The following is a 27278-nucleotide window of genomic DNA, read 5'->3' as shown; positions in this document are numbered from 1 at the left end:
TCCCCCTCCCTCCTGAATGCTGCAAGCCAGCTGACTGCTGTGGGCAGGGGGGAGGTGCGCCGAGTCCTCGCTCCTGCCCACTCCCTCCTGCCCATGGCAATTAGCTGGCTTGCGGCGTTCGGGAGGCAGGGGGAGCCTCCATGCCGAGTCCTGCTTCTTCCCCCTGCCTCCTGAACACCGCAAGCCAGTTGATTGCTGCGGGCAGGAGGCGGGGGGAAGAGGGGTAAGGGGCTGATTCGCGGGGTGTGCCAGCGGGTGGGAGGCACGGGGGGGGCATAGGGGAGCTGATAGGTGGGCTGCCAACTGAGGACAAAGCAGGCAGCCAAACTGTTATAGCAAAGCATTGCACAACTTTAAATGGAGCATGTTCTATAATTGAGCAGGGACATAAGATCGAAACAACATTAAGTGAGAGGACGTTAAGTGGAGAGTTACTGTAGATGGCACTGTCACAGCCAAAGTTCTCAACATTGGGCTTAAGAGAAATGTTGAACACATGCTGAGTACCCTGAAGCCTATTTCTGTAGCCTTGAACAAAATGCAGGGAAATAGCTGTTTTATTGCTGACACTGTTGAAATTTGGAAGGAACTGAGTGAGACTGACGGCTGGGTCACAGAGACCCCCTTGGGACTGCCATCTGATGTGCTGAGACTACCTCTGAGCCCGTTTTCCCTGCCAGCTTGGGACTTCAGTACCTTAATTAACAATTTTAAAATCAGGTTTGTTTTTGTTAAACTTGAATGTTTAACTAAATTAAAAAAAATTCATATGCTTGTTTTGTTAAAATATTATGTTTGCTGTTGAAGAAAAAAAATCCAGAATACATAACGTTGTTGTTTCAGTTAAATAAAACAATTTAAATGTCTGTCTGGTGATGTTCGCCTCCTAATACAGCAGGACAAGAAAATCCTCCAAATATTAAAAATTAACCTGTTGAATTGGAGCTAGTTTACCTCCCAAGGACTTCATAAAATCTGCTTCAATTTCCTTTGGTAAATGAAACAACCAAACAATCATTCATTTTCTGATATAGCTGTAAAACTAATCTGAAAAGTTTTCAAAATAAATCACTTAAAAAATATATAGTGTGTACCTTCTAAAAATGAAACCTACATCTGTGAGTTGTGAAGAATATGTATTAAGGTTATAACAACCATCAAGAATGCACTTTTATGCAGAAATCCATGATTAAATCGAGTCTTCCTGACTAGTGATTTCAATCATGATTTAAATCAATTTGATTTCAATCAAATCCACCCTGCATAGAACCATTACCTTTGAAAAAATACTAATAATTGAGAAAATATATGCTATGTCACAATGTTACACTTTACCATTTTTAGCCGACGGGTTTGCCAGTCAGTATTAAGAATTCTTAATCACCAGAAAATAATTTGGAAGAAGAATAATTCAAGCCTTTGACAATTATTCACTGGCGTTACTCTTTTAGGTGCATTCAGACCTGACTGTGACATATTAGACTGTAAGCTGTTTGGGGCAGGAACTGTCTTTTTGTTCTGCATTTGTACATCTAGCACAAGGGATACTGGTCCATGACTGGGATTTCTAGGCGCTACGATAATACCAAAAATAAGGTATGATGCAAACATAAGAAAGTAGTTGACCTTATCTTTCACAATGACCCAAGGCATACATTGGCTTGTTAATGAACAGATCAGCAATTCAAAAAGGAACTGGAGGTCAATGAGCACTTGCACTTCACAATAAAGTTTGGGGAACATGAAGGTGAGAAACCCAGAACAGTGGAGGAACTCAGATTTATTTTGCTTCTTCGTTTATATTGCTCAATTTACTGGATTAGTCAAAGTAAAAGTGTACCACTCCATTTTGCCTGATCTGTCAGGTGTACATGGCCAAGCTAAGACATGTATTACCTCACGAACGTAAACTAATATAAGTTTACCACGTATATAAAAACATGTAGTTTAATTTTAGCCTGCAAATGAAATTATGTACACATAGAATCTGCTGTTTATATATATATTTTTAAAAGATTTAAAACAGCAGCACCCTATCTGAGGTTATATCAAGAGGAAATCTGATAGCTATCTTCCTTCATTCACTAATGAAAGGGTAAAAAACTGATTAAAGTTACTCAAATGAAAATGTACCTACTCGGGACATTAAACAAAACAAAAAAAAAAATGCTTTTACTTGCAGCTGAAAGTATTGTCCATTCATGATTACATCAACTTATTTTCTCATTTTTAAAAAGTTACTCTATATTTCAGTACAGTACTAAATTCCAGACTGAGCTAGTATGCAAGAGGCCTGTTCTTTGAGGGTACAGCTCATCTCACTATATTGGTTCTTCTGTGCTATATAACATGGAGCTTAAGGAGGACAAAGTCTTGCACAAGCCCACTGCATTGAAAAAAATTTTAACCTTCAATGGACAGTGGATTTATACTCATTAAAAATGTCAGTATGACTGTCTTAGGCATTACAGTGAAGACAGTAAAGGTTGTCACTGGGATGTGGCAATGTTTCATTGTTTTTAAACAGATGTTTAAAAGCAAAACACTACCTTCAATTTTCGGTACAGCGGACACTCAATAGTAGCAACATATGGTGCCCCTTAGCTATGTTGCTCCTAAGTGGCTGTTGCTGTTATTGGGGGGGGCGGGGGCATCAATAACTCTACAGTAGGGAAAAGTGTTCCCAGAGGAAATGTTGCTCATAAGCAGTGATTGCTCTTGCTTGTTTGCAGCAACACCTTGTATCTACTGTATCACAATTGCTTCAATGGGGGGAAAAAACCAAACAATGAAATATCGTTATATAATTAGTTTGATCTATTCAGTGATACCAGTCATCAGAAGGTTCTCCAAGATTAACAGGATCAGAATTTCTAATGTAAACAATCTCAGTCTCTCTCGCTACATACATCATAAAGCAATAAAAATGGAAAGCCAATATCTTTGTCTGTCAGTCAAATTTTAGGCTCAGTGCCATGGGGAGCCGGGGTGAGGGAGGGAAAAAAGAGGAGACTTGACTAAAGCTTTTTCCAAGTTTCCTGAGTAGGTTCAATTTAATTTGAATGCATGCATGGTGACAACTGAAGAAGCTGAACTGACTTTGATGTATTTTATTATTTCTAGCATGTGGTACTTTAATTAGTTGCAAATATAGCCAGAGTTTGCACTGGATGCATGTTTTATAAACCAAAACCCTACAAGCACTGAACATACTGTAATGATACAGAAAAATGCACAATTTCACAGAATGGAAAAGATGACTGAGAAAATTTAGCATGTGAAGAAGTATGAAAGAAAGTTTGTTTAGATTGATATCACAAATAACTGTGCATCACAATGTATAACCGCATGTAAAGCAAAAGAACAATATTTTTTATCTTTTAATGCACTATGTACGGTGTTAGGTTTTCTAAATCACACTTGCCTCTACTGTAACATCAAGAGGTCCAGACACATGTACCTTGCAGAACAATGATTTACATTTATACAATGACTTTACATTTTCTAAATAACTTATCTATCTTGATTAGAGAGTAATGAATGTGTCTACCACTAGGGTAAAACACAGCAATCATTGGTAGCCTACACCCTGCATAGCATCCTGTACTTAGAGCCTGACATCACACACACACCCGTGACCTAGCAGCCAGAGCATCATCCCTAATTTCCATATGTGGTTTTATGTGACTCAGAGATGGCAGATTGCAACAGGTTTTATAAGCTAAATGGGACCTTCCTAATAGAGGGTTATTGTTTGGTTACATCTCCTGGCTTTCCACTGTGTGTGTTGCAAGTGGGAAGGGATGTTCATCAGGGACCACTGAACCTCATAACTGAGGGGTGCTCATGGGAAGGCAGGGGGTGTGTAACTGTACATGAACATGGTTGATTTACTCATAGCTGAAGAGGAAGGCAGAATGAACCACGTTACTTTGCCTTGGGTCCCACAATAACGTCGTTCTGGATCTTATGGCAACTCTTCAGTACAGAAAAAACATTGCTTGCCGAAAAATAATCAAGGACCTTAGTCAAGTACTATGGGTAAAATTTTTAAAGATTCCTTAAGCGACTTAAGCACTTGTGTCCCACTGACTTTCAATAGGACTTAGGTGCTTTTGAAAATTTTACTCTGGAATTTATTAGTAATGCAAAACAACATATTTCCTAGAAAGGCACAAACATGAACGCTATCCCAAACTTTAAAACTTAATGGTTTACAAGTTTCTATAAGGGCTGTCGATTAATCGCAGTTTAATTGCACTGTTAAACAGAAAACCAATTGAAATTTATTAAATAATGTGGATGTTTTTCTACATTTTCATATATATTGTATTGTGTGTTGTAACTGAAATCAAAGTATAGATTATTTTTATTACAAATATTTGCACTGTATAGAGGATCAATGAGATAGTATTTTTCAATTCACCTCATACAAGTACTATAGTGCAATCTCTTGGTCATGAAAAATTCAACTTACAAATATTGATTGTTTTTGGTCACATAACTACACTCAAAAACAAAATAATGTAAAACTTCAGAGCCTACTGGTTTACTCAGTCCTACTTCTTGTTCAGCCAATCACTAAGATAAACAAGTTTGTTTACATTTACAGGAGATAATCCTGCCCTCTTCTTATTTACGTCACCTGAAAGTGAGAACAGGCGTTTCATGGCACTGTTGTAGCTGGCATCACCAGGTATTTACTTGCCAGATGTGCTAAAGATTTATATGTCCCTTCATGCTTCAGCCACCATTCCTGAGGACATGCTTCCATGCTGATGATGCTCATTAAAAAAAATAATGCATTAATTAAAATTTGTGACTGAACTCCTGGGGGGAGAATTGTACATCTCCTGCTCTGTTTTACTCGCATTTTGCCATATATTTCATGTTATAGCAGTCTTGGATGATGACCCAGCACATGTTGTTCGTTTTAAGAACATTTTCACTGCAGATTTCACAAAACACAAAGAAGGTACCAATGTGAAATTTCTAAAGATAGCTACAGCACTCAACCCAAGGTTTAAGAACCTGAAGTACCTTCCAAAATCTGAGAGAGACGAGGAGTGGAGCATGATTTCAGAAGTCTTAAAAGACCAACAGTCCGATATGGAAACTACAGAACCCAAAACACCAAAAAAGAAAAATCAACCTTCTACTGGTGGCATCTGACTCAGATAATGAAAACGAACATGCGACAGTCTGCACTGCTTTGGATTGTTATCGAGCAGAACCTGTCATCAGCATGGATGCATGTCCCCTGGAATGGTGGTTGAAGCGTGAAAGGACATATGAATCTTTAGCGCACCTGGCAAGCAAATACCTGGCGACGCCAGCTACAACTGTGCCATGAGAATGCCTGTTCTCACTTTCAGGTGACATTGTAAACAAGAAGCGGGCAACATTATCTCCTGCAAATGTAAACAAACTTGTTTGTCTGAGCGATTGGCTGAACAAGAAGTAGGACTGAGTGGACTTGGAGGCTCTAAAGTTTCACATTGTTTTATTTTTGAGTGCATTTTTTTTTTAATATAATTCGACATTTGTAAGTTCAACTTTCATGATAAAGAGATTGCACTACAGTACCTGAATTAGGTGAATTGAAATATACTATTTCTTTAGTTTTTTTAAGGTGAAAATACTTGCAATCAAAAAAATATAAAGTGAGCACTGTACACTTAGTATTCTGTGTTGTAATTGAAATCAATATATTTGAAAAACGTAGAAAACATCCAAAAATATTTAAATGGTATTCTATTATGGTTTAATCGCGCCATTAATTTTTTTTTAATTGCACGATTAATGGCAATTAATTTTTTTAATTGCTTGACAGCCCTAGCTTCTATATATTTGCAGTTAACTACTCTATTGCTACTGTTCTACTCCAATAGGGACCAACATATCAATTTAAATAAATAAATAAATAAATAAATAATAAAAACAGATTTTTCTGCAGACATGCTTGAATAAAAAAATTAAAACAATTAGACACCAGAATAATACTATCCAAATTAAGGAAGAAAACGAGCATACAAATAAGAAGTTTTGGGAAAACTGATTACTGAAGAAATTTCTCTCTGCTGTTATCAACCCTAGTGGAATTGTGTCTCCCTTCAATTACCTGACAATGAACCGAGCAGGAAAAAGGAGACAAAGGGGCGAAACAGGAAAGGGCATAGCAGCACTGTTCACGTTCATGAGATTTTCGAATTGTAAAGCACTTGAACTAATAAGACTTCAGTTTACAAGTTACTGAGGGAAAAAGGAAGAAAGTATGAAAAAAGGGTGACAATTGGCTGAGGTCATATCCCCATAGGATGAGGATGACAAAATTCTACCCAGTTGTTCACAGCACAGCAGAAGTGCAACAGAAAAGGAGGTATAGAGAGCATTACCAATCACACATGTCCTAGGAGAGAGAAAGTTACATAACACTCTGATCTACTTATGGGTCTTAGTTTGCAACTCTCCCCCTCCCCTGATGTATTTGCAAATACAACCATTAAAACACTGCAATTTAACATTTTAAAAATATATTTGAATTTTTATCCAAAAATGGTAGAGAAAGTTTTGTTCTTTTAATATTTTGAATCTTCAATAAATTCTGTCAAAGAAATAAAGCAAGGAAATGTTGGAGTCAAAGTTCTTACGCAGAACAGTGTGTGTTGAGTTAAAATTTTAACGTAATGTTCATTAAACTGAACAAACATGATCTTTTTGAAAAACTTTTTACCGGAAGTTGATGATCTACTTCCTCAAAAGCCATAAAAGTATTAATTATTCAGTCAACAATAGTAGGAGAATTAATTCATCATCCTGATGTATTTACCAGAAAAGATATCCTGGAGTCACAGCAAGAGGAAAGGTTGGGGAGAAAACAGCTCAAAGAGCTGGAGAGGGAGAAAAGAAAAGAAATCCATATTTGCTATTATCATACCAGAAAAAAAGATACACACAATGCAGTTATGGTACTGGTTGGATTTAATGAGCTTAGCAATAGGGAGTGGGAGGCTCACAAAACCAAGTATTAGAAATGCCTATTACCATCTTCAAAATAAGATTATGTGCTGTCATGGCAAGGTGCTAATATTGTACAGTGAATCTAAAACAGTTTTGGTTCTTCCACCCTTTGGAGCCATTACAGTATGTACACAATTGTATGAGAATCCAGTTGATAGTGTCAGGTCTGCATGCTGATGGACAGGATAAAATATGACTGAAACAGTCATGGTCCTTCCTATGATACAATAGACCTTTCAAAATGAGCTCTTGTTGGCATATACTGCAAGTTAAGCATGTTAGTCTCACTGTGACCTAATCCAAGTTCAGTGCACACTATTTTAATGTAAAAAAGTTGAATGAAGTTAATAGCAAATATTGCTATAATTACAAAATTCATTTACATTAACCTTTATGTAGTCATTTTCAGGTAATTTATGTGGTGAGCTATTTGAACTACGTCTTGCGTTTATTTCAAGTTCACTTCTAGGAACTCCACCCAAAAGGGCACTCATCCAAAAATCTGGGCACTTTATTCATATTTAAAAAACAAAAGGACATGCAAAACAAGCTGACTAATGCTTCTTCCTTCCATCATACACACATCAATCAAATGAATTAAAAATTTTATTAAGATGATGTTAAAAAAAAGTGAACAGAGTTTGAGCATAGAAGTTTCTGGTTATCAGGGAATAACGTACAGATTATCGAGGGTGCAAAGTTTGGTTTAAGATCAGGTGGCATAAGGAATACATAATCTGCAATATCCCCGATTGGGGGTAAAAGGTTGATGGGTCAAAGTACAGGTATTGAGATATGAGGGTATGAAGTTCATAGAGTGGCTATGTTCGGGTGTGGGGTATAATGAGTGGATATGATGATGAGGATGGATTGACCCTCATTTGGTGATATTTAATGTTCAGCGAGTTTATGGTACCAATTCATATGATCCAACGGAGAAGGTAACTTGGTCCCTTTCTCGTAGTGGGAGAACGATGTCACTCTGGCTTAATACAACTTCAAACTCCTACCATACGAATTACACTTTCAACAACTTCCGCCCTCTGCCAATTCTGCTCAGATGGGCTTTACAGTATGCCAAGAAGGTTGTTTCAGACCTTGGAGCAATGGGGTATTTCAGAAGGAAGGTGCCAATATGAAGAACTCTCTACCAGCAGCCCTCTCCCCTTTTTATAACTAGGTGGATCAAAATGCAAGGCCTTTGTTGAATATAAAAAAAGGCCATAGTGGGTCAAACCAAAGGTCCATTTAGTCAAGTAGCCGGTCTTCTGACAGTGGCCCATGCTAGACCAATTAATTCCCTTTGACACAATAGGGCAATCATCAAGTGATCCAACCCAACATCCAGTCCCAGCATCAAAGGCTTAGGGACATTCAGAGCAGGATATTGCCCCCCGACCATCTTGGCTAATAGCCATTGATGGACCTATCCTCCATGAACTCATGTAATTCTTTTTTTAATCCAGTTATAGTTTTGGCCTTCACGACATCCCCTGGCAACAAGTTCCACAGGTTGACCGTGCATTGTGTAAAGACTTCCTTTTGTTTGTTTTAAACCTGCTGTCTGTTAGTTTCACTGGGTAATCCCTGGTTCTTATGTTACATGGAGGGGTAACTAACACTTCATTATTCACTTTTTCCACACCATTCGTGATTTTAGACCTCTATGATATACCCCCCCTTAGTCCTTTCTTTTCCAAGAAGAATAGTCCCAGTCTTTTTAATCTCTCCTCATATGCATTGCAACTTTAGTAATACAGCAAAGAGAGAGAGTTTCTCAGGTAGGCAGTTCCAAAAGAGTTTAATGTTCTATAGGTCAAAGATAAAACCTTGAATTCCACCTGAAAACCAAGAGGCAGCCAGTGCAAATCAAAGAGCATTGTTAACGTAGTTGCCTCTTGGTTGCAGTGTATTTAAGCAAGCAGGCTGCCATAATTTGGGCCATTTCAAATTCTTTAGAATGATTTAAGGTGTAGCCATGGAATACACTGCAATAATCCAATCTCGATGTGACAAAGGCATCAATCACAGAAGCAAGGGCTATGTCAGAAAGAAACAGACTACTGGCAAAGTACAGATGGTAAAAACGTTCCAGGACACTGCTGCAGTATGATTATTCAAGAGCAGATGGGGATCCAGCACTGTCCCCAGTTTAAGCACTCAAGTAACACGTGAAAGACACCCCATCTATCAAAGGGAGAGTTAACAACTACCCCATTGTGGGTTCTGAACAAATAGTTTTTTAGGATTCTAAAAAAGTTATCTCAACACAAATACCTACATTTATTTTGAATTGCAAACAATGCAGCAGAAATGTTTACATCCAAATAGGTTCTGAGCTCCAGAAAGACTAGGAAATTGACTAAATTTAAGTGAAACTGACTAGTTTGTTTTCATTATTTACTTCTGAGTTTGGACAACAAGTGAGTTAGTTACAATTAATATTAATAAAATATAATTATGACTCATCAAACAAATTAACCTTTTTTAACATTATGGTCCTTTAAAAATATGATTAAAAGCCACAAAAAATAAGGAAGTTATTGGGTAAGGCTAAAACTTCAGGCTTGCTCTTACTCACTCTTGCGACTATTGCTGAGCCTACATTTTACAAACGTAGCGTATGTGATGTTAAATATAAGTACTGGGACTAGACACAATACAATCAATTCAGGATGGAGTGTCACCACTGACAATGTACTGTTTTGGGGAAGGGAAAAACAACACAGTGAGAAAGGTATATTTAATCTAGAAGCAACTGAACGTGATTCTTTGAAAATCTGGAGAATAGTTCTCCCAATGAGACTATATACAACAAATTATATCCCCAAACCAGGTAACTACAGATTGCCCAGAAAAGGATTTAAGAAAAGAAACACAGATTCACTCCAGCCCACATATGAAGGAAGGAAGGCCGGACTGGGGAAATTCCCCTGCCCCTTTTCCTTTCCCTTCCATGTTTTCAATGCCGGGCAGATGTAAAAATAAGTCATTAATTTAAGATTCACTCCTTTGGATAAATCTTTGTCGAGCAATGATTGGAGACATTGGTCTGTGATTTAACTTTCAGAAGCGCTGAAGCCACCCTCCCCTTCCCCCACAACTCTCCAAAAATCAGGCTGTTCAGGGGCCAGGAGGAGGGTTGGGCGAGGACGACCTACGTGCCAGGCACTCGGCCGCCGGGGCACGAGAGGGGATCAAGGTTAAGCGCTGCGGAGCCATTTCGCTAAGGCCTCCAAGCGTCCCACCCTCGCGGAAGCTGTGAAGTAACCACCCCTGACCCCGATACAGCCACCACAACAAGCCGGGCTCCCCGGCTCCCCTCCCGCGTCAGCGTCCCGGCAGCAAAACAACACAGCAACGAGACTGACCCAGGCCGGCTCCTCCGTGACAGCCATGGGGCGGAAGCTCCACGTCCCTCCACACCCGGGGCAGAGAGGCTCGGGCGGGATCCGAGCTCCCCGGCTCCGGCCACAGGCCCCGCAGCCGGGGAAGTGGCCGCGGTGAGCTCCCCCCGCGCCGGCTCCGCAGAGCCGCCTGGGCCGCAGCGGGGATCCCCGCGCGGCGGAAGGAGCCGGCCCGGCCACTCACCACTTGGTAGCGGCTGGCGGGCTGGTGGTGATCCATCCCGGCCGCCCGCGGACAGACAGTGGCGCGGCCCAACCCCGGCTCCTCCGCGCCCGCTCGCTGGCTCGTTCTCCCCTCGCGGCTACCGCCCTGCTTCAGCGGCTGGGCCCTGCCTTTCCCCACCGGATGCGGCTGCCTCTGAACCGGAGCCGGCCTCCTCGCTCCGTCACCGCCCGCCCCGGACTCGGACCCGCCTCCCGGGGGTGGGGCGCGCCAGCCACTTCCCTGCGGAGGAGCACGAAGGTGAGGGCGTCGCCCGTGACGTACATAATAAAGCGGGGGGGTGCACGTCGGGGCCCAGCCCGTGTTACACACCAACACACCTGTGCACCTCACACCCCTGTACCCGGCGGGCCCCTCACAAGCCCCCTGTGCCCTTCCCAGTCCCTTACACGCCCCTGGGCGCCCCCTTACGCACACACCCCACTGGGCCCCAGGCCAGCTCCCATTGTAGGACTGATTTCTTTCCCTTAACTTCTCTAAAAGAAAGCCCTGTTCCAGACATTTTAACTTTTACATCTTACCCCAGCGTAGGATTCTTCTGGGATGTCTGCTTTTAAAAATAATAATAATAATAATAATAAAAAAAACAGAAGAGGAGTTTTAAATTGATGTTTTGAAAATTGTATCTGAACTTCACTTTTGACATTTTTTCTAACTCTTTTGTAGGGCTGTCAAGCAATTAAAAAAATAATCGTGATTAACTGCACTGTTAAACAATAATAAAATACCATTTATTTAAATATTTTTGGATGTTTTCTACATTTTCAAATATAATTACCAGTATTTCAATTCAACACAGAATAAAAAGTGTACAGTGCTCACTTTATATTTATTTTTTATTACAAGTATTTGCACTGTAAAAAAAATAAAAGAAATAGTATTTTTCAATTCACCTAATACAAGTACTGTAGTACAATCTCTTTATCATGAAAGTTGAACTTACAAATGTAGAATTATGTAAAAAACTGCATTCAAAAATAAAACAATGTAAAATTTTAGAGCCTGCAAGTCCACTCAGTCCTACTTCTTGTTCAGCCAATCACTCAGACAAACAAGTTTGTTTGCATTTGCAGGAGATAATGTTGCCCGCTTCTTGTTTACAATGTCACCTGAAAGTGAGAACAGGCATTCTCATGGCACGGTTGCAGCTGGTGTCGCCAGGTATTTACGTGCCAGATGCGCTAAAGATTCATATGTCCCTTCATCCTTTAACCACCATTCCAGGGGACATGCATCCATGCTGATGACGGGTTCCGCTTGATAACAATCCAAAGCAGTGCAGACTGTTGCACGTTCATTTTCATTATCTGAGTCGATGTCACCAGCAGAAGGTTGATTTTCTTTTTTGGTGGTTTGGGTTCTGTAGTTTCTGCATCGGAGTGTTGCTCTTTTAAGACTTCTGAAAGCATGCTCCACACCTCGTCCCTCTCAGATTTTGGAAGGCACTTCAAATTCTTAAACCTTGGGTGGAGTGTAGTAGCTATCTTTAGAAATCTCACATTAGTACCTTCTTTGCATTTTGTGAAATCTGCAGTGAAAGTGTTCTTAAAATGAACAACATGTACTGGGTCATCATCCGAGACTGCTATAACATGAAATATAAGGCAGAATGCAGGTAAAACAGAGCCAGAGACATACAATTCTCCCCCAAGGAGTTCAGTCACAAATTTAATTAACACATTATTTTTTTAATGAGTGTCATCAGCATGGAAGCATGTCCTCAGGAATGGTGGTCAAAGCATGAAGGGGCATATGAATGTTTAGCATATCTGGTATGTGAATAACTTGCAACGCCAGCTACAACAGTGCCATGCGAATGCCTGGTCTCATTTTCTGGTGACCTAAATAAGAAGAGGGCAGGATTATCTCCTGTAAATGTAAACAAACTTGTTTGTCTTACCGATTGACTGAAGAAGAAGTAAGACTGAGTGGACTTGTAGGCGCTGAAGTTTTACATTGTTTTGTTTTTGAATGCAGTTATGTAACAAAAAAAATCTATTTTTATAAGTTGCAATTTCACTACAAAGAGATTGTACTACAGTACTTGTATGAGGTGAATTGAAAAATACTATTTCTTTTGTTTATCATTTTTACAATGCAAATATTTGTAATAAAATAATATGAACTTTGATTTCAGTTACAACACACAATACAATATATATGAAAATGTAGATAAACATCCACAATATTTAATAAATTTCAATTGGTATTTTATCAACAGTGCGATTAAAAGTGCAATTAATCGCGATTAATTTTTTTGAGTTAATCATGTGAGTTAATTGCGATTAATCGACAGCCCTACTCTTTTGGCTTCTTTAGATCTCCAAAGCAGCATGGCCTAGAAACTCCAAATATGGGGCCCAATTCTGCACACTGCTTCCATGGAGCATAGCTATTACTTCAGTAGGGCTCTGTGTGGTGGAAGGGTCCACTCAAGCAGAGCTGCTTACAGGATCAGTTGGGGCTTTGTTGTGTTGGCCTTGGTGAGAAGTGACTTTTAGTATTCTTATTTTGGTTTTGCAGGGAGGAGGGGACAATAGAGCAGAACCAGGGAGTGTTTCCTGGGGAAATTCAAAAGTAATATATAAAAAGTTTAGATACATACACACACAGTGTAAAATTTATATTAAAATGTGTGATACCCTAAGCCAGTGGTTTTCAAACTTTTTTTCTGGCAACCTAGTTGAAGAAAATTGTTGATGCCCGCGACCCAAAGGAGCTGGGAATGAGGGATTTGGGCTGTAGGAGGGGCTCAGGGCTAGGGCAGAGGGTTGGGGTTATGGGGGTGAGGGCTGCAGGGTGGGGACAGGAATGAGGTGTTTGGGGTGCAGAAGAGGGCTCTGGGTGTGATGGTGCACCCCATAAGGCTTTATGGAAATATGCTTCTGAATGTATATATGACATAACTGGAATATGTTTTATGCTACATATGCCATGTAACATATCTCTGTAAAGGTTATGATCTACTGAATCTATTCATCCTCTTTGTATGTATGTGTCATTGTTGTATTCAAAGTTATGAATATTGGCTGTGTACTTGCTTGATTTCTAAGGCCTTGGCTACACTGGCGCTTTACAGCGCTGCAACTTTCTCGCTCAGGGGTGTGAAAAAACACCTCCATGAGCGCAGCAAGTTACAGCACTGTAAAGCGCCAGTGTAAACAGTGCCCCAGCGCCGTGCTCCCAGCGCTGTAAGCTAATCCCCTCGGGGAGGTGGAGTACCTGCAGCACTGGGAGAGCTCTCTCCCAGCGCTGGCGCCGCGACCACACTCGCACTTCAAAGTGCTGCCGCGGGAGCGCTCCCGCGGCAGCGCTTTGGAGTTTCGAGTGTAGCCAAGCCCTAAGTAGCCTTAGTAAAGCATTTGGTCAGCTTCTTGAGAAAGGAATGTGCAAATTAAGTGCCCAATCAAGAAATACTTAATGGACAATGAATCTTGGAAGGCTCCAATCAACATAAGAAGTCTACCTGAGGACATTCAGGGTAGCATGTAAACAATGACTGCTGCCTGTAAAAACTGAGTCATGCATGGACATGTGACTTGCCCATTTGACTCCAAAACTCCATCTTGGAGCTGGATTTTGCATAGGAGAGAGGAGGAGGTCTCTACTCACAAGCGAAAGTCTATTTAAACCCCTGGGAGACCCCTCCATTTTGTCTTCAGCTGGCTAAAGAGATAGCCTTTCCACCCCCAAGGATATCTGAAAGAAACTGGAACAAAGGACAGTAACTACAGGGGGTGTGAGTGATTGCTGGACCCAGACTAGAAGGAGACTAGTCTGTAAAAGGAAGCTTACTGGAATTCCTCTGAGGGTGAGTTTTTTATCTGTATTCAGTTTTCTTATTGTATTAGACATAGACTTGCGTATTCTATTTTATTTTGCTTGGCAGTTCACTTTGTTCTGTCTGCTATTACTTGGAACCACTTAAATCCTACTTTTTGTATTTAGTAAAATCACTTTTTACTTATTAATTAACCCAGAGTATGTATTAATACCTGGGGGGGCAAACAGCTGTGCATATCTCTCTATCAGTGTTATAGAGGGCGAACAATTTATGAGTTTACCCTTATACTTATACAGGGTAAAACAGATTTATTTGGGGTTTGGACCGCATTGGGAGTTGGGCATCTGAGTGTTAAAGAGAGGAGCACTTCTTAAACTGCTTTCAGTTTAAGCCTACAGCTGTTAGGGAACGTGGTTCAGACCTGGGTCTGGGTTTGCAGCAGGCTAGCGGGTCTGACTCAAACCAGGCAGGGCATTGAAGTCCCAAGCTGGGAAGGCAGGGTAAGCAGGGGCAGAAGTAGTCTTGGCACATCAGTTGGCAGCCGAAGGGGGTTTCTGTGATCCAACCTGTCACACTGGGTATGTGGGGGGCTCAGGGCTGGGGCAGAGGCATGGGCTTACCTCGGGCGGCTCCCGGTCAGCGGCACAGCGGGGGGTGCTTCCTGCCTGACCTGGCACCGCAGACCGTGCTGTGCCCCGGAAATGGCCAGCAGCAGGTCCGGATTTTAGGCGGAGGCATGCAAGCGGCTCCGTGCAGCTGTCGCCCGCAGGCACCTCCCCACCCAGCGGCCAATGTGAGTGCAGAGCTGGTGCTTGGTGCAAGGGCCGCATGCGGAGCTCCGTGGCCCCCCGGCCTAGGAGCTGGACCTGCTGCTGGCCGCTTCTGGGGCACAGCGGTATCAGAACAGGTACGGACTAGCTGCCTTAGCCAAGCAGCACCGCCGACGGGACTTTTAACAGCCCGGTTGGCGGTGCTGACCAGAGCCGCCGTGACCCAGTGCCTTACATTCCGACCCGCAGTTTGAAAACCACTGCCCTATGATAAGGTAGATAGGGAAAGCGTTAATTAGAAGCTCATTGCATATATTTTTGCACTTTTAAGGGACAAAGTTAAGTTTAGGTGGATGATATAAATAGGATGGAGTGAGAGACACCCATTGACTTCCAGGGGCTTTGGATCAAATCCTAATGGCTTTACTCTTTTAGCTCTGTGCATTAGTACCGAAGTTCCTGAATTCAAACCTTGCTGATGACTCATGAGAGGTGGCTGTTACACAACACAAAGAGCCAAATTAACCTCTGATGTAACTCCACTATATTCAAAATCAATTTAGGATGAAACAGGAGGAAATTATGCTAGTAGGGAACTGACTCAAATAACACAGTTGTCACTTATGCTATGGTATACTGAATTTTGGACTATTTATTATTGCCTCAGAAGGGGAAGAAACTATAGCCAAAGAGAGAAGAAAGAAGTACATCTTAAGTACGTGGCTCACATAGATAGCCTGTACATTGAGTCAGAGCAAACCCTTTTCATATATACCATACTAAATAACTAAACATATAGCCTATCTAGCTAGATGTTTCATAGTCATTAAATGAGATGGGCTAAAGAGTAACTTCAGTGAAGTATATTGAGTTATAGTAGGGATTAATTTGACCTACTAAGGTTTACACTCTGCTTAATGTTTACTGTGTTGATTTTTCTTCTTTGTTTCTACTGCATGCCAAAAAAAAAAAAAACCACACACTTTGTTTCTCTTAAAGTTAACTAGATTTGGATCTGATGACTTGTGACAGAGTTATCCTTTTGGTACCACAGAGGAAAGGAAGTTGCACCTAAATTTCAGAGGATGCTGAGTCAAGAGTACATACAAGAATAAGTACAAGTCATGTAATAACTTGTAATAACAAGTAATAAAAGGGCAGAAAGCATTCTGTATGATGCTGTGAGGATGTTAGCCGAAGGTCACTGGGAACTTAGGAGCAAGGCTGCCAGACTAGGTTATAACATTTGTTTATTTTTTGGAAGCTATGAGGAATGCAGTACAAAAGACATGACACTTCTCCACTTGGGATCCAAATTGTAGATGGCACTTGCTGCTCATAGAAACCAAACAAACAGACAACTGAGTATTATTATAAAGGATTTATGTTCTCAAAGTAGTATCTCTTAAAACTTTTTAATTAAGCCTCCATCACTATTGTACTACAAGCCATGTTTGTCAGATGACATGGAAGGTTTTTTCCCCCGGAGACTTCTTTTGTTTTGATTATTTAAAAAAAAATCAACTTGTTTTTAGTTAAGCTACAAAAGCAAGGAAAATTCAGAGTCAAAGCTTAAACTCCAGGCTGTTTCTTGGTAAATCACTTAACCTTTTGTATCCAACTAACATAACACATACTGTGTGGGTGTTTCCACTGCAAGAAGCAAGTTGCCCGGTCATATGTTAAATGGCTTTTCAGTGTTTTAGCAGATCCACAGAGCTATTTCTGCCCTTTCCCTCCCTGAATGATTTTGTTGCTTCCCTACATAGTACCCCTTACAACCATGGTTATAGTGGCGCATTCTGAGACTCCGGACACAGCTATGCCAGAGTGTCCAAGAGTGTTGTTTGGAGTATGGATTTTTCAGAAAATTGCCAGAGGAGAGGGACTGAATTATGGGATGGAGCCAGAAGGACCCATGGAACCAGTGAAGCTGTAATGCTGATGTTTCCTAGCCCAACTGAGAAGTCATCACAGATTGTTCATTAGTAATAACAATGTATTTATGTGATTGATCCTTAATCAATGCACTGTGCTTTTAAAGACTTCCAAACTGTTAGGCCTGGTCTACACTAGACAATTAGATATGTTTAAACAAAGTGTCAGGGAGTTGAAAAATCCACAGCCCTCAGCAGTATAATTAAGATGACTAAGTCCCCATTTAAACAACACTAAATCAATGGAAGAATTCATCCACTGACCTAGCTACTACCTCTCAGGGAGGTGGATTACAGAAGAACCCTTCCTGTTGGCATAGGCGATGTCTTATACTGAAGCAGTACAGTGGCATAGCTGCAGCAGCACATCTGTGCCACTGCAGCAAAGTGTAGACAGGTCCTTAAAAACAACAACAAAAACTTACTTTTCAACCTTCGGTCCTTTTGACATACTGAGCTCTTCCATTTTAAGGCTGTGCAGCTGGCTAGCCCAGCTAGTGCACTGATATCCTAAAGGGTAAAAGGAAGTGTCATGTGATTCTGCCAAATTAGTTTTTATTTTCAAAATATTGTTGTGTCTATACCAGGGATCGGCAATCTTTGGCATGCGGCCCGCGCCGCTTCCCACACCCATTGTACTGGGACGGCGAACCACGGCCAGTTGGTGCTGCGATCAGCCAAACCTGCAGACGCGGCAGGTAAACAAACTGGCCCGGCCCGCCAGGGTGCTTACCCTGGCGAGCCGTGTGCCAGAGGTTGCTGACCCCTGCTCTAAAAGATCAAAAATATTCGTTTCAATGTGTCCATTTTTTCTTTGCCAGCAATAAAAAGCAACATATCTCTCTGACTTAAGTTACCTCTTTGCTACCATCAGAAACCATTCATAATATCACAGCACTATCCCAGGAACTGTAATTGTTAACTCAATGAATCTGCTTCCTCCCCTCCCTCCAGATATGTACTAGCTATAGAGTCAAAATCTAACAGAGAATGTAGCTTTTTAAAGTGTTTAGCAAACAGCTGTATTTCAAATAAATGCTCTACAGTTCTATAGCACTTCACATCTTCAGAATGCCTTGCAAATATCTAACTATATTTTAAAAGCTATTTAGCATCCAAAAGACATCTCTCAATAACAATGATTATAAAAAAAAGGTTGAAGTGTGGGCCTAAATGCTTTTTAAAACACTACTTTAGAGTACTGTACATTATCAAAATCAACTTTGTTTACAGATTCCCCCCAAATTTTTTAGAGATATTTCACGTACTCTTTGGGCAGCTTCTGCTGCAGCAGCTGCCATTGCTGCAGCTTTGGCTTTTTCTGCTTCATCGTAAGTAGGAAGAGAGGTAGCTACACTATATGGAGGTGGCACAGGGTAAAATTCATTATGTGTTTCTGTTAAAAACAAAAAATGAGATTCATGCTTTGTATCCCAGAAAAATATCAACAAGAACCATAGACTACAGCAATCTTAGCGGCAAGTAAACAAACCAGCCCCGTCCGCCAGGGGCCTTACCCTAGCGGGCCGCATGCCAAAGGTTGCCGATCCCTGGTCTATACATATCACCACCACTATCTGGTTTATATGTTCCTTTGTTTTTGCTTTTTACCTTTACGTGTTACAGCATGTCATGGGCTAGTCCCCTGCTAAGTCTTGTCACACCCTGAGTGCAGACCACACCACTTCAGGTCTCCTTCACCACCACCATGTTTTATGTTGTTTTATGTTGTTATTGCAGCAGGCCTCCACCTGCAGTGCTATTTACAAGGCCCCACCAAATCCCCCAATTCTGGGGTGGAGGAGCCAGCCAGCCCGCCAGTCCGCCGCATGCCCCCCCCCCCCCCCCCGCCCCCCCCATCCCCCCCCCCCCCCCATTCTGACTCTTGATTTCCCCCTTCCTTCCTCTGATTTTATCTGCTCCCATCTGCTGGGGTTGTTTCTCCCGCTAATTAATCCCTCAGTTGTAGCTGCACTTGTGAGTAGGTCTTCCAATAGGTCCAAATTAACCTCTATTAGTGGGGATTTGAGTGACAGAGTGTAGAGTCCCACAGTAACGTTAGTGCTAGAGCTGGATGGAAAGTACTGATCTTAAGTGCATTGGGGATATGTATAATTGTTAAGCACTAATGATAATATTAATGTATAATTAGTTGAGTAGATGCTGAAGGTGAGAGGACTATCATGCTTCAATTCTTAAACAAATGAAATAATTGTTAGTGCTTTGTTTTTGTTTTTTCCTCTCCTGGAATAACTTATCATGTTTGTTCAATTTTTTTAAAGTCACTTTGTTTTCAAGGCTTAACTATTTCTGTGTGACTTAATATGCCAGATGCCTAGGGCAAAATAGATTCCTTTTACCCCACCATGCTAATCCACATACCTGATGCATCTCAGTTAAACAATTGCAGTGGACGTCATCAGACTAATAGTTACTTGCATTGATTTTCTGATCTTCTGACACAATTTGATGTTGCAATTGGAAATTTTTTACTGTGTTAAACAGACAAATCATGACTAAATGTAGGAGTAGATGAGGTGGCACATTTCGATTGGCTGCTATTATGGTTAGGGACATTTTGAGGAATAATTGTTTTTTACATGATGATCTCTGTGATTCCACACCAGCTGACTGTCACAACCTCCTGAATCAGGGGCCTACACTACCAGCATTAGTTACCATTGTCTTTTTGATCATATTAGTGTTTACTCTAAGCAGACCTCTATTTTTGTTCAGCATAAAATTAAAACAATATAAAGTGTCAACAATATATTTTAATGAAAGTCATATTAGTTTTCAAGTACATAAAAGGTTATTACAAGGAGGGGGAGAAAAAATGTTCCCCTTAACCTCGTAGGATAGGACAAGAAGCAATGGGCTTAAATTGCAGCAAGGGCAGTTTAGAAAAAACTTCCTAACTATCAGGGTAGTTAAGCACTGGAATAATTTGTGTAGGGAGGCTATGGAATCTCCATCACTGGAGATTTTTAAGAGCAGGTTAGACAAACACCCACCAGGGATGGTCTAGATAATACCTTCCAGGCCTATGATTCTATGATTATTTTAGAACAGAATAAGGAGATTTTACTTTGCTTTTTGCTGGCAAGATTATTACTTTTGAATTTAGCTCTTACTCATTTGTTGGCATGTTTTTCTGTCTATTGATAGTAATAGTTATTGCAAATTCAGTATTACTGTTAAGGGGTGTGTGTGTTCTAAATGCAGTTGACTTAAGGACACCATTCTGGTGCCTTGCATATTGCTGTAGCAACAGAAATATATAGTGGAAACTTTTATAAGTGATGTCATTGATTCTGCAGAGAAACTTGATTGTAACAGGAAGTCGCCTCTAAAGAGAATTGTTATTTGCAAATTGGAAGTGCATTGAAACAATCTGGGGCTTTCATTCTATTTCACTATTCCTTATTAAAACCAAACTCACCTACATTAAAAGAAAGTTATAGTACCCAACTGAAGCGCTCAAAAGTTAGGAAATTTCAGTATTAAGGTTGCCTGTGCAACCTTAATTCAGCCCCCTTATACAAATGCAGTATGATACAGTCTTTAATTCCATTATCACGTACTATTCTTTCCCAACAGCAAACCTGTCTTTGGTCATTACTGCTATGTCAATGGTGAGTAAAGAAAGACATGCTAGCCTTAGAATCATAGAAAAATCATAGAAGATTAGGGTTGGAAGAGACCTCAGGAGGTCACCTAATCCAACCTCCTCCATTCCCAAACACTCAACGATCACAAAAATAAAGGTGTAAAAACATTTCATTCTTCATAGCTTCATTTTGCATCCTAAGTAATGTTGAAATTCAGACCTATTATACAAATACATAATACAACTGAGAAATAAATAAATTATTTGCTAGATCTATTTAACTAATTTACCCATGGAATGTTTTAAAGCAGGTCATGATTTCCCTGAAAGTACTTATTTGAATTTATTTGTTAAAATATTTTAATTTGAAATTTGAGCTGTGGTAGCTACTTGCCATTGGTTATGTAAGTCTTGTATTGGTTCTGGTATCTGATTGGATCAACGTAACTACTGTTATCAGGAAGGGGGCTTGAAGAAGCAACTGGGGCTTTGAATTTCTCAGGAAGAGATTAAACAGATAAACAAGACTAGACTTTTTTAGAAAGTTTTATATTTATTTCCCCCCTAGGCCATACAGACCTTGCCAGGGCCATCATTGCTAGGAAGCTGGGCTACTGTAAGATTTACTAGCAGGGTTTCAATTTAATTTCTCACCATATTTATGGAAAGAGAGAGAGAAAGAGAGAGAGAGAGACCCTAGCCGTATACCATCAGCACACAGTTTAAAGAAATCATTATAGAAGGACAGGAAGGAGAAATATGTCTGCCAACAGATATGGCTAGGTTTCAGGAAGATGCAAGGAGCCAGTCCTCGCATTAGCACCAATTACATTACATTACAGCCTGGCATTTCTGCAAGAAACAGCACAGCAAGGTCCCACAGGGAATTTGATGTTTTGCCAATTTCAGGGACTAGGCACCATTTTTGAGTCCACAGGACATAGTCCAGTTTGTCTAATCCAGTGTTTCCCAAACTTGGGACGCTGCTTGTGTAGGGAAAGCCCCTGGTGGGCCGGGCCTGTTTGTTTACCTGCCCCGTCCGCAGGTCCGGCCGATCGCGGCTCCCACTGGCCGCAGTTCACCGCTCCAGGTCAATGGGAGCTGCTGGAAGCAGCGCGGGCTGAGGGACATACTGGCTATAGTTATTTCTGCCTGGAAGACGCTAGAGAAGTCACAGGAATGAACTTTTCCTCAAGCCCCATTTCTTTCCTGTGAATTTCTGCAGAACATAAGCAGATTTCCTGCAAAGCTCCCATCAACTTCAGTGGAAATAAAAAAACAGTCCTTAATTACAGAGAAAAATGATAAAAAACAATAATAGTACTTTACAGCTCCCTTAAGGGGTGGCCTATTTTCCCTGGCTCCTGCACCAGAGCTACCACACTGTGTAGTGTTTTCCTGAAGCAGTGTCCTTGTCTACCTAGAGACCAGACTAGATAGATTCCATTTGATCAAAAAGAGGCATAATTTCTAAGGACATATTAGTATTTGATTTATCTTTTTTAAAAAGACCCTTTTGTCTGAAGTTTGGAAACTAACAGTAATGTACATTGTCCTGTTTCCTGGTACAAAAACACATTGACTTTCACTCTTAGTTCATTCCCCAAGTCATGCCATTACTTCTGTCTGTTTCAGAAAGGTCTTTGATGTACAATAGAATAATAGTTTCATTTGTAGAGATAGTTACTTTCACAACAGCTGGATTTCCTACAGTTAATATATGTATTTGATCTTCAAGGACCAGATCATCAAACCTGCTCCAATTGCTTTGAGATACGATTTGAGGCACAAAATCATAAAGCCAGTGACTACAGTCCCATGAGGATTTCCCCTATTTAGGGAGATCCTTGAGGGGCATAGAGTTACCATAGCACCAAATTCTCTCCCAGCACACAGGGCATTTCCAGGATAAAGTGGGCATGGCTATCCATACGTCCTGGCTGCCAGAATGGCCCCTCTGCATCATTGGCATCTAGGAGTAAGTTAGTCAGAAAGCTGCTTTATTTTTATGCTAGGATCCAGCCTTGCCTCAGACTCATGGGAGAGTAAAGATGGCTTAATGCAATTCTCCCCTTCTTCTCGCCCCTGCCATCTCAGTAATTGCACTGCACACAGCTCAGCCAAATCACAGGAGCTGGGGCCAAGCAAAGTCAGTCATAACAGTTGTTATGTTTCTCCTTATTCCAATCATATTCCAAACCATGTGCATTTTCTATTTAACTGTCTGTATTGCACAACACATCCATGTAACACCTTCCTGGTGATATAAATGAAGAGTTCATATTGGCAACTAGCTCATTTGTGTACTGATAAATATAATCATTCACAGATTAGTAGACAATTTTAAAAGTACAGATCTCAGGCCTGGTCTACACTACGGGGTTAGGTCGGATTTAGCCGCGTTAGGTCGATTTAAAAATTAATGCGTCCACACAACCAACCCCGTTCCATCAACCTAAAGGGCTCTTAAAATTGACTTCTGTACTCCTCCCCGGCAAGGGGAGTAGCACTATAATCGACTTTATGGGGTTGAATTTGAGGTAGTGCGGACACAAATCGACGGTATTGGCCTCCAGGAGCTATCCCAGAGAGCTCCATTGTGACCGCTGTGGACAGCACTTTGAACTCCAATGCACTAGCCAGCCACACAGGAACTTTTGAATTTCATTTCCTGTTTGGTCAGCGTGGTGAACTCAGCAGCACAGGTGACTATGCAGTCCCCCCAGAATCGTAGAGCGTAGAAACATTCTACGCTCCCCTTATGATCTCTGTCCCTGAGGTTATCACAGATTAGAAGGCGAAAAAAACGCACTCGCGATGACATGTTTTCTGAGCTCATGCAGTCCTCCCGCATTGATAGGGCATAGCTTAATGCATGGAGGCATTCAGTGGCAGAGGCCAGGAAAGAATTAAGTGAGCGCAAAGAGCGGAGGCAGGACGTGATGCTGAGGCTAATGGGGGAGCAAACAGACAAGATGAAGCATCTGTTGGAGCTGCAGGAAAGCCAACAAGAGCACAGGCCCCCGCTGCATCCACTGTATAACCACCTACCCTCCTCCCCATGTTCCATAGCCTCCTCACCCAGATGCCCAAGAACGTGTGGGGGGGAGGGGGACAGACTATGGGCACCCAGCCACTCTACTCCAGAGGATGGCCCAAGCAACAGAAAGCTGTCATTCAAACAGTTTGATTTTTAGTCTGGCTACAATAAGCAGTGTGGCCTTGTCCTTCCCTCCTCCCCTACCCCACCAGGGCTACCTTGTCCATTATCTCTTTTTTTTTAATTAATAAAGAAAGAATGCATGGTTTCAAAACAATAGTTACCTTATTTCGAAGGGGAGAGGGTGGTTGGCTTACAGGGACAACAAAGGGGGCGGGTTTGCATCAAGGAGAAACACACACAACTGTCACACCGAAGCCTGGCCAGTCATGAAACTGGTTTTCAAAGCCTCTCTGATGCGCAGCGCGCCTTGCTGTGCTCTTCTAATCACCCTGGTGTCTGGCGCATAACAATTGTCTGCCATTGCTTTTACGGAGGGAGCGGCGACTGACAACATGTACTCAAAACTACCCACGAAAATGTTTTTGCCCCATCAGGCATTGGGAGCTTAACCCAGAATTCCAATGGGCGGCAGAGACTGCGGGAACTGTGGGATAGCTACCCACAGTGCACCGCTCCATAAGTCGATGCTAGCCACGGTAGTGAGGATGCACTCCGACGACTTAATGCGCTTAGTGTGGACATACACAATTGACTGTATAAAATCGATTTCTAAAAATCGACTTCCATAAAATCGACCTAATTTCGTAGAGTAGACATACCCTCAGAAACTGAAGAGGTTGGTTATAACTGTCACAGAAAACAAGTAAATCAAACATGAAATGTAAGAACCATGACTCAGGGCATAAATAAAGTACTAGATGGTGCCATGATTGCTTCTTGCATTGAATAATCTGCCATTGCAAGAGTGCTTTAGCAAATCATGGGTATTTTTCAAAGTTATATGTATAGCATCTTTTTAAGTAGGTTTCAACCCCACTTTACTAAAAGGTAGGCACAGACCGAAGGCAATATTATAGCAAGCTACAGACACCGCTACAGCTCCAGAATACTCTCCACCCCTGCTGGTTCTCTCCCCAACATAACAGCCTCTTGCTCAGGCGTTGTGTGGGGGACCAAGATTTGGGCTTAAGGCCCATGATATGCTTCCAGCAGTACCGTATACTGTATTCTAATTGGGGTCCAAACAAGTCTTAATGCAAAATAATAATTCATATGGAAAATAATCACACATGTATGGCAATACAAGCTATTCATTTAAGGGCCATCTCAAATAATTTATAGCCATCTTACGGGGTAATTTCCTATACGTAGGCATTGGCAGGATGACCTGTATGTACAGCAAACATTTCAAGAAGATTATATACCAGCTGCGGCCAGTTAATTTTTGTCTGTCAAAATACAAATATTGTCTGCTAGATTTAGAAACTGTTAAGGCTTTTTCCCCTTTAAATCTTATAATGAGATTTGTGGTTTTCTTCATGGTGGATAACACTGCATTGATTGCTGAAATATCTTTTCCTTAGCAGACCACCAACTCAGAACCAGTAGCAGTAGCCAGACTAACATACTGCCATGGAAGATTACATGAGCTTTAAGCTCTCATGGGATAAGAGGGAAGGTCCTCCCATGGACTGGTAACTGGTTAAAAGATAGGAAACAAAGGGTAGGAATAAATGGCTACTTTTCAGAATGGAGAGAGGTTAATAGTGGTGTCCCCCAGGGGTATATACTGGTACCAGTCCTATTCAACATATTCATAAATGATCTGGGAGAAAAAGGTAAACAGTGAGGTGGCAAAATTTGCAGATGATACAAAACTACTCAAGATAGTTAAGTCCCAGGCAGACTGTGAAGAGCTACAAAAGAATCTCTCAGAACTAGGTGACTGGCCAACAAAATGGCAGATGAAATTCAATGTTGATAAATGCAAAGTAATGCACATTGGAAAACATAATCCCAACTATACATATAAAATGATGGTGTCTAAATTAGCTGTTACCACTCAAGAAAAAGATCTTGGGAGTCATTGTGGATAGTTTTCTGAAAACAGCCACTCAGTGTGCAGCGGCAGTCAAAAAAGCGAACAGAACATTGGTAATCATTAGGAAAGGGATAGATAAGACAGAAAATATCATATTGCCTCTATATAAATACATAGTATGTCCACATCTTGAATACTGCATGCAGATGTGGTTGCCCCATCTCAAAAAAGATATATTGGAATTGGAAAAGGTTCAGAAAAGGGCAACAAAAATTATTAGGGGTACGGAACGGCTTCCGTACGAGGAGAGATTAATAAGACTGGGACTTTTTAGCTTGGAAAAGAGACGACTAAGGGGGAGATATGATTGAGGTCTATAAAATCATGACTGGTGTGGAGAAAGTAAATAAGGAAGTGTTATTTACTCCTTCTCATAACACAAGAACTAGCGGTCACTAAATGAAATTAATAGGCAGCAGGTTTAAAACAAACAAAAGGAAGTATTTCTTCACACAATGTACAATCAACCTGTGGAACTCCTTGCCAGGGGATGGTGTGAAGGCCAAGACTATAACAGGGTTCAAAAAAGATCTAAATAAGTTCATGAAGGATATGTCCATCAATGGCTATTAGCCAGGATGGGCAGGGATGGTGTCCCAAGCCTGTTTGCCAGAAGCTGGGAATGGATCATTTGATGGTTACCTGTTCTGTTCATTAACTGTGAGGCACCTGACATTGGCCACTGTCGGAAGACAGGATACTGGGCTAGATGGACCTTTGGTCTGACCCAGTATGGCCGTTCTTATGGTTATCTAAGTATCAAAAGGCAAAATTTGGCCCATACCGTTTACCAGTTACAAATATTTTAAAGGGAAGAAAAAAATTAATCAGTTGTAGGCTGAAAGCTGATGTTTCATCAAATATAGTTATACACATAAACTCTGAAAAAATACAGTACTGTATACTGGGGCTGACAACCATAAGCAGAATGTTACTGTATTAATCAAAATGCATTAATTATGTAATAATGACCAATAGCGAAAGCATTTCCTGGAACTTAGTGATCAGCTGAAGGCCCAAGGTGATGCCAAGAGCTCTTAACCCCACAGATCTTAAACTACTTTTGAAGAGGAGCAGCATACACCATCAGCTAGCACATGCTACAGTTAGTAACAAGCACGTTAACTAGATGAGGACTGTCCACATACTCTGTCTTTCTCAAATGCAGCCACTGTGGCTGCATGCGTTTTTCGTGCTGCCACAGCCTTCTGGGCAGTGATTGATGGGGGCAAAGCTGCGGCCCCTCCTTTGGAGCCACAAATACTGGAGTAGCAGGCAGCTGGTATATGTTCCCCACCTTCCTGGAGGCAGTAGTGCTCGGGCTTCCGGCTTCAGCCCTGGGGTGGCGGGCAGTAGGCTCTGTCCCTTGGCCATGGAGCTTTGGGCTCCAGCCTTGGGCTCACCCCCCCCCCCCCATCGCCC

The 27278-nt window shown here is 41.4% G+C and overlaps 1 protein-coding gene across 2 annotated transcripts in view; it reads right to left on the bottom strand.

Moving 5' to 3' along the window:
- Positions 1 to 10782, bottom strand: part of NDFIP2 (Nedd4 family interacting protein 2) — a 69174-nt gene extending 58392 nt beyond the window's left edge. For both annotated transcript variants that reach the window (XM_024218253.3, XM_024218254.3), the window contains exon 1: positions 10612 to 10782. In XM_024218253.3, the coding sequence (XP_024074021.1) occupies positions 10612 to 10647 (36 nt within the window). In that variant the 5' untranslated portion in view covers positions 10648 to 10782. The remainder of the gene's footprint in view (positions 1 to 10611) is intronic.
- Positions 10783 to 27278: the final 16496 nt, after the last annotated feature.

Source organism: Terrapene carolina, unplaced genomic scaffold (genome assembly GCF_002925995.2).
Source record: "Terrapene carolina triunguis isolate 2854851 unplaced genomic scaffold, T_m_triunguis-2.0 Scaffold21, whole genome shotgun sequence".
Taxonomy (NCBI): Eukaryota; Metazoa; Chordata; order Testudines; family Emydidae; genus Terrapene; species Terrapene triunguis.
The sequence above is the reverse complement of the archived record's forward strand: the minus strand, read 5'-3'. Positions and strand labels throughout refer to the sequence as shown.